General features: G+C 37.7%; 1 protein-coding gene across 5 annotated transcripts in view; it reads left to right on the forward strand.

Annotated features, from left to right (window-relative positions):
* The window catches only part of PPP2R5E (protein phosphatase 2 regulatory subunit B'epsilon), an 83215-nt gene that overhangs the window by 6115 nt on the left and 61170 nt on the right, over positions 1-15930 (forward strand). For 3 of the 5 annotated variants that reach the window (XM_064422914.1, XM_064422913.1, XM_064422911.1), the window contains one exon: positions 1937-2100. In XM_064422914.1, the coding sequence (XP_064278984.1) occupies positions 1937-2100 (164 nt within the window). The remainder of the gene's footprint in view (positions 1-1936; positions 2101-15930) is intronic. The other 2 variants (XM_064422915.1, XM_064422912.1) reach the window with 1 other exon arrangement.

The following is a 15930-nucleotide window of genomic DNA, read 5'->3' on the forward strand; positions in this document are numbered from 1 at the left end:
AGGGATGGTTACACTTTAATGATGCACGTGATGAGGAGGGGAAGCTTTCTGATGAGATGAGACAGGGCCAAACCGATTCAGGTTTAGGGAATATATTTTTGCTGATATACTCAGAATTTGGTTTATGTAACAGGTAACTTTGTGTGTTTTTTGGCGGACTGTTGAAATCTTAGAAGTGGGTTACTAAAGTACAGGCCATTCTATTCCAGTTTATCTGACTTTTTTATTTATTAATCTTGGCTGGGGCCTGAATGCCCTGGTGATGGTGGCTTTTTTTTTTTTTTTTCTTGCCCGGGTGATAAACAAGACCAGTTTAAGGTACGGGTTCATGTTGCTGATAGTATATTATATTTAGAAAGCCTAAGCTGGTAGTGAAAGAATACCTCAGGAGAAATCAAAAAGATGGAATAAGGTTTTTTTCATTATTGTAATGCCAGCTGCACAGTTCAGCTTCTGTGTGCTGCACATGCTTCCTTGAAGAAGCTATGGAGTTTATACTCCATTTTTTGGATGGATTCAATGCACCTATATGTAATTTTGCATTAAATAGTTCTTATCTTTTGGAGCTTGTTTACACTGTTGCAACAAATGATGCTTTCGAAAGCTTTTCTTACAAAAGACAAACCCAAACAATGCCTGTTTCAGTGGATTTAGTAATCTACAAAGCACACCAGCTATTTCAATAAAAATAATAGCTACTCGAAAGTGTTCTGTATGTTGTGGAATCAACTTCTTGTAGCACACGAGTCACTTCTGTAATTGAAGTCAACAGACATTGAGGATGAGTAATGCTTTCCAAGGACATGCTCTAAGACCCTGATCCTGCAAGTGCTTACGCCGATGCTTAACTTTGCCCGGGTGCCTGTCCTGGCCGAAATGGACGGAGCTGCCCTCGTTAATGGTGCAGTCATTAGTGCAGATGAGGCTGCTGGAGTTAGCTGTGCACCGAGCTGCTTGTAACGTGTAGGCCTGAATTCCTCCTGTCTCCTCTCCCTTGGGTATTACTCATGTATTTCATCAAGCTCTGATGGGCCTTTTTAAGAGACAGGACCAGGCTGGTAAATAAAATAGCTGGATGTATTAATTCAGTGTTTGCTAGTGGTACAGAATCAGCTGCAGGGGTACCACCAAGGCAGGTTTTGTAGGAAGAAGCAATGCCCATTGCTTAGGCCAGCTGAAGTTGGGAAACAAACAAACTTTTGCTTGCAGAAGCCTTTTTTGGCTCTCTGCCTCTCCCTGCAAACCTTGTCTGTCTCATGCCCTTAGAGCAGCTACTGCTACCACACTGCCAGTCGTCCAGAAATGCCAGGACATGGAATAACTACATGCAAAGGCACTCACAGGAAAATAACTGAGTGTTTCTGAAGTGGAGAATAAAGAAGTAACATGCACAGTTTGTCAGTGTTAGTGAAATTGTGGAACGTTTCTACTATAACGTTTTTACTATCCTTTCCTAAATTTCTATAGAATCTTGTGTGTAGGTGTGGCAAATAAATGGAGTTTTTGTTCTGTCCTGTGCATATAGGTAACCTTAATGCCAAAAAACCATCTATGCCTTTTTGTGTACCCATTCTTAGCAGAGTAAGTTGAAATGACTTCATCCCAAGGAATGCATAATTTAAAGCTACAGTCAGGTCTGCAGGTGTATGAAGTTCTGCTCTGATGAAGTTCTGAATGCAGTGATGTCAGCATGAGGTCTGAAATTTTTGGCAAATGGGAGACACAGATCAAAAAGTAAGCAAGAGGAATTACTACACTAATAATTAAGTTCCATTGAGTTTATTCCATCCATAAGATGGGTTAGATCTCTCAACAGTTTATCTATGTGAGTTGTCAACAGGAGAGCAGAGCAGGAAGAAGATATTTGGAAAGTTTAGATTAATCTCTACCTGTTTCACTCATTTGGAACACATTTTTAACACGTGCTTTCCTTCAGTAGGGATATGTCCTCAGCACCAACTACTCCTCCATCAGTGGATAAAGTAGACGGATTTTCTCGGAAGTCCGTCAGAAAAGCCAGACAGAAGAGGTCACAAAGCTCCTCCCAGTTCAGGTCTCAGGGCAAGCCTATCGAGTTAACTCCACTGCCTCTGCTGAAAGGTAAGATCAAACACAGTTTTTAATAAATAAAACAATTTTTGCTCTACAACCGACTTTGAAAATCAAAGTATTCTATTGTCAGGAATCACAGGGAAATTTTGCAGGCATTGAGAAATGTTTCATGCCAGATATATATGTATTTAAGCTCTACAAAATATTTTATCTGTGACTTGAGGGTGTGGTAATTGTTTGCAATACTTTTGACAGTTTCAAATGCTGATGTTAACCCCTACCATGACTCGAATTTGCAAGGCTCTCAGTCTTTGTGCAAGAGTGTTCTGGTTTGTGAATCCTCAGCAGCTGACATAAATCAGCAGTAATTTTGGTAAGGGTAAATGGACTTGTGAGCTGAAGGAAACTGCTTTTTAGTATCTTTCCTTGGTATGTGGATCTGCACCCTGTGGTAGTGGTGCCAACTGCAGCCCCTACAGCAAGAGAGGAGATGGGATCCCCTCTCATACCGTTTGTGCATGGATAGCTCCCAGGTCCTGCCTTCTGCTGGATTTTGAAATGGAAAGGTCCCATGAGCTGCAGCCTCCCAAGGGGAAAGATGCTGCCAATCTGGTCTTAGGCAAGGCCCTACTGTTGTGAGATCTTGCATATGCCAATGCTGGTTGAGTTTCTGCTGGCAGATTTAACCTGTGATTGGAGAAGGAAAAATATGATCCAGCATACTGCTCTTAAAAGGATGCCAATATCTCTGTGATACCTTGACTGCTTCCCCTGAATTCCAGTTGTCACTGAATTTCAGAACAAATCCAGGGGTCAAGAGCACCTCTCAGAATGTCTGGTGAGGAAGGGGAAATCACCTTTCAGAAGTCTTCAACACTGACTTCTCAAGTGGTTTATTTACTTCTGTGTATTTTTTTCATTGCTATTCTTCATTTCTGCCTTGAGTAGTGAAAATAGGCATGGCTGGTGCTGATAATTCTGGAAAATAGGAAGTTTATTAGGTTTAATACTGTGTCTGTCCCTTTTCTTCCTTTTGGGGCAAGTATATTCCCCACGTTCTCTCATCTACCTTGTTTGACAAATCTGTTAATCAGAGCATTGAAATATGTAACAAATATGGAGCTGCACTTTGGTTAGTTCTCAACCCCACTTCATAAGGATGCAGTAGTTGCAAAAACAAAAACCTCAACAAATCTCAAACCCCCCAAAAATCTCTCAGCCTAGTGTGGGTCTTTAAATTTGATTAAAAGTAGGATTCTAGGATTAGTTCCAGTGGACCTGTCATTGCAGTATTGTGGGGTTCTTTCTGTGGCTCCCTGTAAGAATGCACAAATGGAATATCCTGAGTCAAGTGAAATGTGCACCCAGCCCCCCTGCACTGTGCCTGGTGGTGAATTTTATCCAGTATTTCTCAGTTCAGGGTTGGTTGGTACCATTGGATTTGACTTTGTAGTCTGCAGTGAATATTATTTGTGATTCTTTGGATGATCCTGTGCAGGGCCAGGAGTTGGACTTCAATGATCCTGTGGGTTCCTTTCAACTCAGGTTATTCTGTGATTCTAAAATTTTTTTTCTCTTTGTTGTTGAACTCTTTTGTTGTTTCGTGCCAATATGTTAAAGAAGCAAATACTTCTTTCAAATAATTTGAAAGCTCAGTTCTACACTTTTTCAGGTAATTTTTGATATGCAGGTTATTTCATGCTAGTTGTTGCATTTCGGAAGGTGACTGGAGTTTATCCTTTGGCTTAAACGATGGGATTAGTGGAAAACATTTGGATTTGGATTTGTAGAAATGAAGAAATTATTGTTGTAATTATTTCACTCTATTCTGCAGTCCCATTGAGGGAGTAAACCAGGCATGGGCACAAGCATAAGTAAAACAGTGAGAACCTCACCTTGCAGAAACACAGGCGTGTCCAGGTGCTTAATTTGACTACTGCAGCCAGTCCTGAGGATTGAGATATAAAACTATAATAAGATAAAACAAACAGATGGGGAGCAGAGAGTGTTGGTGAGACATTTATGATTAGTGTCATAATGAGTTACAGTGGTCCAGCTTCAAATTAAGAATGTGATCCTGGGAGTTGGTTTTCCCTCAATACGGATTCCCAGAGGCACAGGGATCTACCTGTGCAGATTAATTTGTGGGATTTGGGCCTAAGAATCTCTGAACAGCTGAGCTGTTGGTCCCTGCAGAAGGGACACTGGCAGCTAAAAATCATGCTGCTGTTTGGAAATACTCTTGACCTACATTAATATTTGTAACATTCAGGATTGTTAAGTCTGCAAGAAGTGAGGGAATTATTTTCTCCTGTGTTTTTCATCCTTTTCTTGACCAATTTAATGAATGTCCTGATTATTTTTAAACTCTTATGGTTACTCTCACTTTCCAACAAGTGACCAGTCCCATTCCTTCTGTCCAGTAACTGTATGATTTCCAGTTTTATCCTGGAAAATTTTGTCTTTTAACCCAAATAAAGAAGAGACACCAGCAAAGTAGCCTTTTAAAGTCTCAGAAAACTGAACTTAGTTTGGAGATGTACAGTTGGGTAAATTTCAAGTTTAATTAAACCTCTTCAGAAGTATTTCAATATGGGAAATTTTTAGAGGACAGACCTCAAATTCATACTCATCAGAAGTATTTGATATGCATCATGGAGGGGTTTTGCTTACACAAACATGCTGTGCTCCCTTCTATTATTTTTTTTTAATTTTTTTGGGTGGATATATTGCATACTGACATTGGCAGGCTGCTTTATCTCAAACAGCACTTTATGGCCTTCAGTATCTTCTGTTATTACAAGAATCATGTATGCAGAAAACTGGGTAACTGCTTGGTCCATTCCTTGCAAGTTTTTATACTCTGCCTGTCACCATAATGATCTGAGCACCTTCCAGTAGTGTATTAAGTGACGTGACTGCACATCTGTCACATCTTATCTGCTCTCCTTCCTTTCCCTGGGGGCAGAGTCACATATAGTGAAATGGCTTGTTTTGGTAGTGTTTTCATGCAGTCTGTTGCCTTCTGTGAGTATACACGCCTGTATTGCAAAAACAGATAGATGAGCCAGTCTTGTTGTTGTTCATTTGGTAATAAAAATATTTTGGGAAAGAAAAATAAGAGAGATGCTGTGTTTTGATGCTGTCTGAAGGATAAGCTGCTATTTAAGAAATGGAATGAAAACAACTGGAATTTTCAGTGTTGCTCATTTCAGGAAAAAAAAAGTATAGAGAAATGAAGTTGTTGCTCTCATATTTAAAAAAAACCACGTGTGTATTGTATCAGTTTGTAAACAAACACTTAATGTATTTGGAAAGCAAGGTGTTCTTTCTGAGGCTCTGCTGGGCTGAGTTGAGGTTTTGAAAAACCCCAAGTCAAAAAACTGCTGTTTGCCTAGAGTAAAGACTTAAATTTTTAGATGATTTCATTATATTTTTATTTATTACATTGTGACTAAATCTGAATTGATGTTATCTTTTAAAATCTAACGAATGTACAATGTAACACTTTAAACCCAGTGTTTTCTCCCTTGTTTCAAGTGCCGAGGAATGCGATGGGAAGTGCACATGGGAGTTGTGGCACAGTTGCATTTTGCCTGGGTGTGCTCTTCTGTATGTTTCTCACATGCATTTTTTGAAGGTTGCATGCTTTTCCCGGGTGTCTCTTGCAGTGCATGATGGATTTTGGCTTTACTTTGAAGAGGCTGCTGGTATTACCCAGGCTGACAGGTGCCTTAGGTGTAACTGGCTTGTGACAGAGCAGTCCTGGTGAAGGGCCCTTTTTTGGGATTGTAATTCCATCTCTGTGCCTGAGATTCCCTCCCAGGTTTGCTAACCAGGTTTGTGGCTTGCCTCAAATCGAGCTTGTTCTGTAGAGGAAAATAGGATTGTAGATGCATTGGATAGGTGTATTATTTATTGGAGGACTATTTTGCTTTCATTTTGTATAGCTGCTCTTTTTACTTAGAAGTCTCTAGAGGTGGAACAGCAGGAGTGCAATGTTAGAAAGCATTTGGCTGGAAAAAGAGTATATTGTAAGTGCTGGACATGTGAAAACAGAGCAATTTCAGTATTACCTGCAAAGGGGGGAGGGGGAGCTCATTTGTATTTCTGCCTGGTGTCTGTAGAGGTAGGGGAGTGTTCAGAGGATGAAAGCATACACAGAGATGATTAAAAACATCATGTGTCTTAAAAATACACATTTAGCATCCTGAGAAATTGCACAGAAAACTTGTATGTTGCTCACAGCATCATTCCACCCCCCTGGCCCTCATTACAAATATAGAAGTTAGGCAAAGCAAACCATCCAAAAGCAAGACTGTTAATTGTTAAATCATTTGTATCCCATTTTTGTAATTCAGGATGTGTTTTTTTCCTGTCATCCTTCCACATTTTCCAATGATTTAATATAATTAGTGAAGGTTACTTGCATGTTCTCTGCAACTATTGTATATTTTTGTTGAAAACATTTCAAAGTAGGATTTTTATTTTTAGATGGTTTTTCCTCCTTAAATAAGCACTTAGAGCAGAAGTTCTCTGTCAACAGTACCAATTGCTTTGCTACCTCAATATTATGAAATTTATTGAGCTTCTAATACATTTATCAGATAGTTTCCATGGCATTAAAGAATTGGTGTGGTGGCAACAAAAGAGCATTGCATAGTCAAAAAGTGAAAAATCTCTTTCCACTTGCAATTTGCTTTTGATCATTAAATTATTTCCCTATAGCTGAGAATTTATTATAAGCTTTTCTTGTGAATCTTATCTATTGGTCAAATGCTGAGGTTCCTAAAGAGTAAAAAATCCTAACAATTCGAAAAGACTCTTGGCTGAGAACTGCAAGATGTGCACTTCTTGTTCAAATGTTACTTGTTACTTTTGAATTTTTAAAATATTCCTTTCTCATAAAAAAACTATCCAGGCCTTTGCAGACCTATGGATGTCACCTAAAACTTATTATATGGGAAAGTTATGATTTGAGTTGTAGAAGAAGAAGGAGTTTGTTGACTTCCATGGGAGCTGCCTGCTTATCTTGTCTTTGCTGCTCTTGATTTGAGACTTTTGGAATGTTTTACAGATATCAGATATACAAATACCAGTAAACTGTTAATAAAATCACTGAGCTAAATGCTGTCTTCTCATATATAAACAGGAATTTAGGGTCATAGTGGTTATGATTTCCCAAAATAAAATTCAGCTTTATTTACAGAATTAGAAATACATCTTAGGACTCCTAATTTATTGCATGGAAGAAACACTGGAACTTGGTTTGAGCTGCATGTACATAATCAGGGATGAATCCTGGAACTGCTTCTAGGAATTTTATGCCCATTCTGGTTGATATAAATCTGGACATAACGGGCCATCTCTGTGCAAAATTTGGGAACAGGGCCACAATCTCAAAAGGGAGGAGGACTTAGCCCATTTAGTATTTTCTTTATGAATATGTATGATGTTCTAGTCATAAGTAATAAATTTCATCACTTTCTTTGTGCTCTTTATCAGTTGGTTTTTGAATATGCACTTAACCTTCTTTATAATTTGTTTACATCTGTTGATTGTAGAAATTTTTTTTCCAGTAATCATAAAGGTTTCTGGTTGTTTCAATACACTGATTACATTCTGGATTGGGGTTTTTTTTTTTTTTTGGTTTTTTTTTTTTTTGGGTTTTTTTTTGGGGTTTTTTTTTTTTGGTTGCTTGTTGCTGTCTCCCACATTAGGAATGTATTTTTGTAGGACAGCATTTGTAGAGAATGGGCAGGTTAAGTAAAAGAAATACCCACTTATCTTAACAGTGTATGGGTGAAAATGCAGTGGGTGAGGAATTCTGTCAGCTTATCCCCAATGTTTCCAGTCAGTTCTCTGTATTAATTTCTGAGTCTCCCTAGGACTGACAATTTTCCTATGGCCAGAGTAGTGATGGGTTATTTTTTAGGGTGTTTTTTGGGGGAGAAGGTGGTTTGGTTTTGTTTTGCTTTGCTTTTGAAGCTTCCAGTGTAATTGTTTTACTTCCGGAATTTCTCAGTCTGGCTTCTGGAAGTGTTTAGTGATGATGATTCCCACCTTTTCCTTTTTTCTTTTTAATAATTTTTAAAGTGAAGTAAGTTGTAATTATGTCAAATGTGTTTCTGTACTCTTCACAAGACTGAGTCTAAAATCTTGATAACTTTCTGCAGGATATTTGGACTTTATCATAGAATCACAGTCACAGAACGGTTTGGGTTGGAAGGGACCTTAAAGATCATCTTGTTCCAGCCCCTGCCATGGACAGGGACACCTTCCACAGACCAGGTTGCTCAAAGCTCCATCCAACCTGGCCATCATCATGAAAAACTTCTGGTTTCAGTCTGTACTTGTACAGTATGTCTCTAATGTTCCCCAGTAATACTTATCTATATAATAATATTGCCATTTTCTTTTCTGGCCCGAGTGTAACTCTGTGGGTCTGTAATAAAACCTCCTGTTTCTGTAATAAGTACCTCCTTTATATTCCTTTCCTGAAGTACCTTCAACAAATACAAGTTCTGGTTCAGCCAAGCTATTATTTCTATATAGTGCACATGATTGTTGAAGTATAGTGCTGCCTTTATAATTGATTATGTTATGGAGCTCTACTCTTGTGAAAGAACACATTTTCCATATATCTGGAATTATGTGTGTATTTATAAAATCTGTGTTTGTGTATATTACATGTGTATAATATATAAGTGTATATAAATAAGCTATAGACATATTTAATGTCTTATACAAAGTTTCTGTTTTGAGTTTATTTAATTTTCTCTTCTGTTTTTCAAATGGGAGAGTGCTTCTGTTTATTGGCAGAGCTTTATAGTAAGGCAGCAGTCCTTTCACATTCCTCCATTGTAAGCTACTGCGTCCCTGAGAAAAGAGCACTTTCATTAATGCTTTCTGGGGAGTGGGAGGAGGACACACAACTATTTTTAGGCTCAGGGTAACTTCCTTTCACCTACAGTTTTTTCATTCAAGTTATTACTGTTTCTTTGACTCAATCAGGCAAAAATCCTTAGTAACAGAGGAGGGGACTTGGGGAGTTCAGGGAGTTTTGGTAGGGTGGGTATTTATGGATTACTGTACTCTTGATAACTGTATAACTCACAAGTGTCAGCAAATGGGCTCACTTTGCTTCATAAGAGGTTCAGGCAAATCTATTAGAAAAATACCAGAATCTTCCTTGGCAACCTCCCTGGTAATGTCATTCTGGTTGCACATAGTGACAGGAGGGGTTTTTTTGGTGGTGAAACTTCTTGAAGAAGTTCTTGAGCCAAGTGTGTCCTCTCATCTGCTGAGAGAAGTGTCAGGGGCCACAGTGTAAAACAGATTGTTAGAAACCTTCCCCCTCCTTCTGATTTTAGTGATGTGCTTGATCCTGTGTCCTCTCAAACAGTTAATTCAGCAAATCTGGAATGCTGGTGGATATTTATGTAGGGTTGGTAGTTTCTGTGTCGAAGTAAAAAATACTGCAGCTACAGTCTGAGCATCTTTATCAAGCATTTCAAAAGATAAGGCACCTGTCCAAAGAATCAGTGTAAAATACTTTTCTGCCCTTAGTTGTTGCACTTGATTGAAAATTTTGTCTCTTTTCAGCGAAGTCTTGAAGTTAGACCAAAGAGGAATCAGTTTGATTAGGAGTAATAATGATTGACAGTAATGGAAGGTTTTTCACCAGTAGTTTTTTTCTAATTGTTATATTAAACAAATCTAAGACTATGTACAGTTTCAGAATTATGTATGTCAGTATCATTTTATTTTTGAATTTCCTGTAGGAAGTTTATTTTGCATGTCACAGTATGTCTGATATTAACTTTTTTTTTGCTTGAAAACAAAGTAAGATTTTATTTTAGAACACTTGAATATTTTTGGTACATTTTATAAAAAAGATAATTATTTTGTATTTATTCTCTTTACTGATTTTTCCACTCTTCTTCCTTTCCAATATGTATGACAGATTCTTAGACTGTAGTATTTTCCTCGTGTGTGAAGTGCAAGGTCCTTCCTGTAGCATCTACAAGAGTCTAGGGCAGAGAAAGAAAATAATGCATCAGAATTGCTGTACCTAGTTAAATGGGCAGAAAACAAAAAAGTGAAATGGATCATTTCTGGGTAGCTTCCCAAAAGAAAAATTAGAATATCAGATTGCTGTACAGTCTGTTTTACAGGGTTGGACATGGTGCCAGCGCTTCTGTAACAGCAGTTTCTCGTGTTCCCCAGCTGAAGAGCTTGTTCTGATACCTCAGTGTTGGACTTCAGAGCTGACCGAGTTACAAGAGATGTGGAGACTGTTCTGATTATAGAAGTTTGTGCATAATTAGGGTATTTCTGAAGATTTTTATGAATCGGAAAAGGTGCATCTCCTGCAGAACACGAGTCACAGATTCAGCTGTCCTTACTTGATGGCATTTTGCAGAAGTTGAAGTAAACCATCAGTGATATCTCAGGCATCATGAGTAAATGCTGATTTTGTGCCCCTGCTGGTTAAAAGTATCTGTTTTAGAACTTGACCTCCCAGCAGGAGAGATGATAAACTACTTGGTTACAAACATTTTTATTCTGAAAAATCAGATACTATCATGAAGGATAAGGTTAAGTTGAAATTGTATGTTGTCTGGAGTTCTTTGCTGTCAGATTTTGATTAAAACAATGAAATAAATATAAGCATGGTTATCTGTTCTATATTTTTCATTGTGAAGGCTGACTGGGCAAAAATGTAGTTTGGGTAGCAAACTACATTGGGGTAAAAATTGGGGGTAGCATTTCTTTGGGTATTATTTTATCATAAGGTTAAGGAGATCTGTCACTAGAATTGTTTGTGAATTTCTAACTCTTTGAGGAGAAAAAAAAGTTTAGTGCCATTAAGAAGTAACTGTAGTTGGATGTGGTCTGTAGTTTTCTGTGGGATTCCTGGAAGGTTTTTAGGAAGTTTTAGGGATGCATTGTGTGTGATCTGTTTTTTCATAATGCTCGTGATATAGCTCCCTAGTCTGAGTTGTGTGTTGTTTGGGATTTCTATGCTTCTTTGCAGTGTCATGACTTTAATGTTATTATGACTTCCTTGGCTTTTTTTTTTTTTGCATGTGCTTGCACTGAACTTGGATTTTCAAGTTTTACAGTGTAGGTGGTAGCAAATTTGTTTGTTGCTTTCAATACGTTTGTCATATGGATTATGCTGCATAGAAAATCTACTGTAAGTTAAATTTCTCGTATTACAAATTGATACTGTGGATAGTCAGAAACTGAGGGAAGGATGATTTCAGATTTTTGAGGAATTAAATATTCTTCTTTTTCCTTTATGTTACCCAGTAGGATGTACTGTGAATGCATAAACTTTCATTAGTTTTCTTGGCAAGTTTCGCTCATGTGCTCTCCACTTTCACATTCCAACAGCAGGACATAGATGTTATATACAGTCTCTCCATAAATTAGAAAGTCTAGTTAGTGTTTTCTGATTTCATATAAGGTTAACTGTTGAAAACTGTTTATAGAGAATATGTTTTCCCATCTATGTGTAAACAGAAATGCAAAAGGTGGTGATTACAGCTGAGACAGTACTTGAATCGCTGTCGAGAACAAAACTTATTGGTTGAATATTGTCAGCGTTACCAAGGGAGAGTAAATTTGGCAGCTTGCTCTCTTGATGTTTTCAAATAACATTTTTGGGATAGCTTTTTGAAGAAGTTGAGGTGGTACTGTGTCATCTTGGTTCTCCTTCACTTTCCCTTTATTCCACCCAGCCCATACTTCTCCTGTTTTCTTCTGTGCTTGTTCCTTATCACTGCCTTCCTCACTCCCACTTCTTTTTCTTCCTGCACCCTCTGATGGATACGATAACATACTTTTCCACAAGAGGGTGATAAAACTCACACGTGTTAAAACGAGCACTCCAGGTGGAGGGGATTGCAGAGGTTATTGAAAAACTCAATAGAATTAAATTACTTGTACTTATACAGAAAAAAATCATCTGGTCACCTTCATCTCCATCCATGTGTTACAGTGGTTGTTTGTGTGCACTTCTGGAGGCAAGACTAGACCTGTCAGGATGGAGATCCACCCTGGGAAGAACATGCCAGCTCCATCCTGCCTCTGTTGCAGTAATCAGACCTTGCTGCAAGACTTTTTATCTGTTATTCATGCAATAATTTTCCTTTTCCATTCTCCCCTCTGCACTCTCATGAGTATTTCTTGCTTTTTTCCCCTCCCTCTCCTGTTTACTAGTATACAAAACCTCCTTCATTGGTCCTATGAAACTGCAGTGGTTGAAATTTCTATTCCTCTTTAAAAAGTGCATAAAGAATGAAAAGGTGAGGCAGAGAGAGAGAGAAAACCAGCCACTGCTGTGATAGAGAATCTTAGCATAAATTTGTATCTGGTTTTGCCTGTACCCAGACTTGAACAAGTATTTTACTCAGGACTAGATGCTGCTTGAGTTTTTCTTTTTAGGGCTAGGAAGGCTGATGGAAATAAATGGTTCTTAGTCCCTCTGACAAGAGCAGCTCCAAAATTGTATTCCTTAAGTGGTAGAGACCATGACTAGAGTTCTGGCACCCGGGCTTGGCTCTTGGAAAAGTGGTGTGGTGTGGCTGGATGACAGAGTTGTGGGAGCAGATCCATTATGTATGTGGGAGAGGGTTGGGATGCAGGGCTTTTTAGATGACCTTCAAGAAGAAGTCAGCATTTCAGGGTGGTTGTTAGCCTGTGTTTTGGATCCCATAATCTCAGAAGAAGTGTCTGTTGCTGTAAATTGCTTTGGAATATGATCTGGGCTGCCAGATTAAATCTCTGCAGTCACAAGTAAAAGGAGCTGCTGTGAGTCTCCTAATATTAGAGAAATGAGCAAAGGAGCTCTATAAGTGTGGGTTAGGCATAAGCCAGGCAGTGGAAAGGCTCCTGGAAAAATTCTAAACACTTCGTTGCCATGAGTCAGCGGGAATTGGGGCAAGGAGGGAGAGAGTAACAAAGTACTTGAGGTTATGTTTACTCCATCCTCCTATTAACTGTGAAATTCCAGGTCACAGAGTGAAATTTCTCACTCTTCTTTAATTTCAGGAAAAACAAGTGTCCCAAATAATAAATAAAAAAGATTTTCTTTTCTTAAAAAGACAGCCACAGAGTCGATGATTTTGTCAGAATCTCTTTTTTACTATTTAGTCGCTCTTCAACTGTAGGAAATTCCAGTGGCAAGAGAAATGTGTTGAATTTTTCAGGACAAGTCTGTTCCTCTTCCTGCTCTTTTATTGTCCTGTTTGTCCCTAAACTACACATCCATAGTGTGCACAGTCAAGTTCAATAAACAGCATTTGGAGTTCTTGATTCATGGGCCAAGTTTAAGTTTTGGTTCAGGTATCCCATAATCTCAAATGGGACAAAATCTGCCAATTAACACCCTTAAGGTGAAATCCCACCCTCAGAGCAGAAAAAACCAATCTACAAATCCCAAATAATACTTAGAATTTCTGTATGTGCTTCTGAGCTGATTCTGAGTGTAAGGGAATTGGGGATATTCTAATTTCCATTAGCAATGTAAAACTATTTTTCTTAAGTTTTTGGGTTATTCTCCTAATGAAAGAATGCCATAGTACCTAGGAAAAAAAAATGGCTAGAAGCAGGCTTTGAGCATCTCAAAGCAAGTTTCTCTTATTTCCTGTTTGGTAAGTAACAGTCATTCCTCTTGCAGAAACTTTATTAATCAAGGACTTTATAGAGAGGAGGATTGCCATGCCCTTCATATAGATTGTAAGGTGACCTCATTTGACATGAGTGCAGTGTTGGTTTGTCTTCTCTTGTTTTGTACAGTTGTTCCCAACATGAACAGGCATTGCACTATGGCAAAAATTCATTTGAGAGCCAAAATCTTCAAAGTAATTTCAGTTGTGGTGAGATGTGCCAAAACTTCATGGTCAATAAAAAGCAAATGGTTTGGAAATGAGCATATTTTCATGTTTATTTGCTTTTGGAGAAGTATTATACTTCTGGATTAAAGTGTTCTGATATATCAAATATAACAAAAAGCTCTGAAACACCACATCATATACAATAAAAAATTCACAGACTGTTTTTCATTTTTAAGCTAAAGCACTCAGTACTTGTTAGTAGGTTTTGCCTATGTAGTTTCAAATGTCTGAAGGAGCAGGACCTATCTCATGTCCAGAGCTGCAGCAAGGGGTGGAATAGAGCACCCACTCGTGTGTGCTTCATTTTGGGAGAATTGTCAAATGGGTGAAAGGGAAGTAATTCAGTCTTTCCCCCATTCAGTGGCTGGACAGACACTCCCTCCCTCTTTTTTTTTTTTTTTTTTTTTTTTTTTTTTTTTTTTGCCCATGCTGCTTTTGTGGTTAATATAGTTTTTCTGCATTATTGTTTCCCAGGTTTCTTGTCCATATTGAATATCTATATTTGGGATTATTTTTCCCAGATGTATTAGCTGATGTTTTTCCAAACTGAATTTCCCATTATTTTCTGGCTGTGTAATGAATGTGCTTAGGTTCCTTTGTATTATTTCTGACTTTACTGCTACTCAAAGTTCTCTATTTAATATCCTCAGAAGATGTTATCTATATGCTATTTTAATCATTAGATCATTAAGGAAGTTATTAATGTCTGGACTAAATTGATTCTTATATCTCACTGGCATTTTTTTCCAGTTGGATACTTGGAGATTTTTATCCTTTTATTTCCAGACTTTTTGGCAGCATTGTGTGTGTCAGCCTCTTCTATCCAAAAAAAAATGGAATCTGTTTAAAACGTAGGACTTTCAGGGAAAACTGAAGTGTGATTCATGCTGGAATAGAGTAAACTTTGTAAATCCAATCACAATTGAAACTGAAGATGTCTTGTAATCCCTGCATATGTATCTTCACATGGATTTCAATATGCTGTCTTTTGTACTTCCATTTGTACAGTAGTAGTTCTTAAATGATAAATTATTAAGTAAATATTTTCCTAGTGGAATGTGCTTTCTATTTTTGTATATCATCTTGAGAACAGAATGTGATTCCTTTCTGTAGGGTCAGCTACTTGAAATACTTGCCTGTGTTTGTTCTAACTGCATAATCTATAATCCTCAATATGTCTTTAATCCACTTTATCTCCTGCAGAACTAAATCTTTGGAATTGGGGAGAATATATTGTGATAGATGGTATCTAAGGTTATAAAGTTTGGAAGATTTAATTTACTTCTGAAGTTAGATTGATAGATTTTGGCAAATAACTGATAAAATAAATGACTAGTAAAAAAATAAACACGACTCATATTTCCATGCCTATGGAATAAACAAATAAGTAACAGAGGTTTTGTAGTGTTTCATTGCTAGAAATAAAATAAAATTGAAGATGAAATTTCCCACTTGGCTAATATTAAACATCTCCTACAGTGTTAAGCAAAAGGAATTGATTTATTTTCTGTTTTATTTTTCTTTTGTGAAGTTGAATTGAACTTCAAAATATTTACCTATGTGTGCATGACTAAGGCAGAAACCAGAGTGCATTTTTTAGCACTGACCACTTGGGAGTGAGTGGATGCATTAATGTGAACAAATTTAACCTTGTGTTCAAGGAGAAGGTGTGTGCATCCACACACGTGTCTTGAAGTCTGTGCTGGGAAAAATGAGTGTGTCCTGGGATTGTTTAGGGTGGCTTTGACACTTTGAGGTGCTGGCTTTGCTAAGGATTGCACAAAGTGCTTCTGTGGGATTGCTTCCTTAGAGGAATAGAAGGAGAAAAAACTCCTGGAAAAAATCCTCCTTTTTTTTATCCTTAAGTAAAACAAGTTGTCAAAGGTCAGGTGTCTGTGTTTGTCTAATAAAGGTGTTAAGTACTGTTTGTTAGGGGATGATGGATTTGTCATTTCACCTAGTGATAAATAAT

The sequence above is a fragment of the Passer domesticus genome, chromosome 6 (assembly GCF_036417665.1).
Source record: "Passer domesticus isolate bPasDom1 chromosome 6, bPasDom1.hap1, whole genome shotgun sequence".
Classification (NCBI taxonomy): Eukaryota; Metazoa; Chordata; class Aves; order Passeriformes; family Passeridae; genus Passer; species Passer domesticus.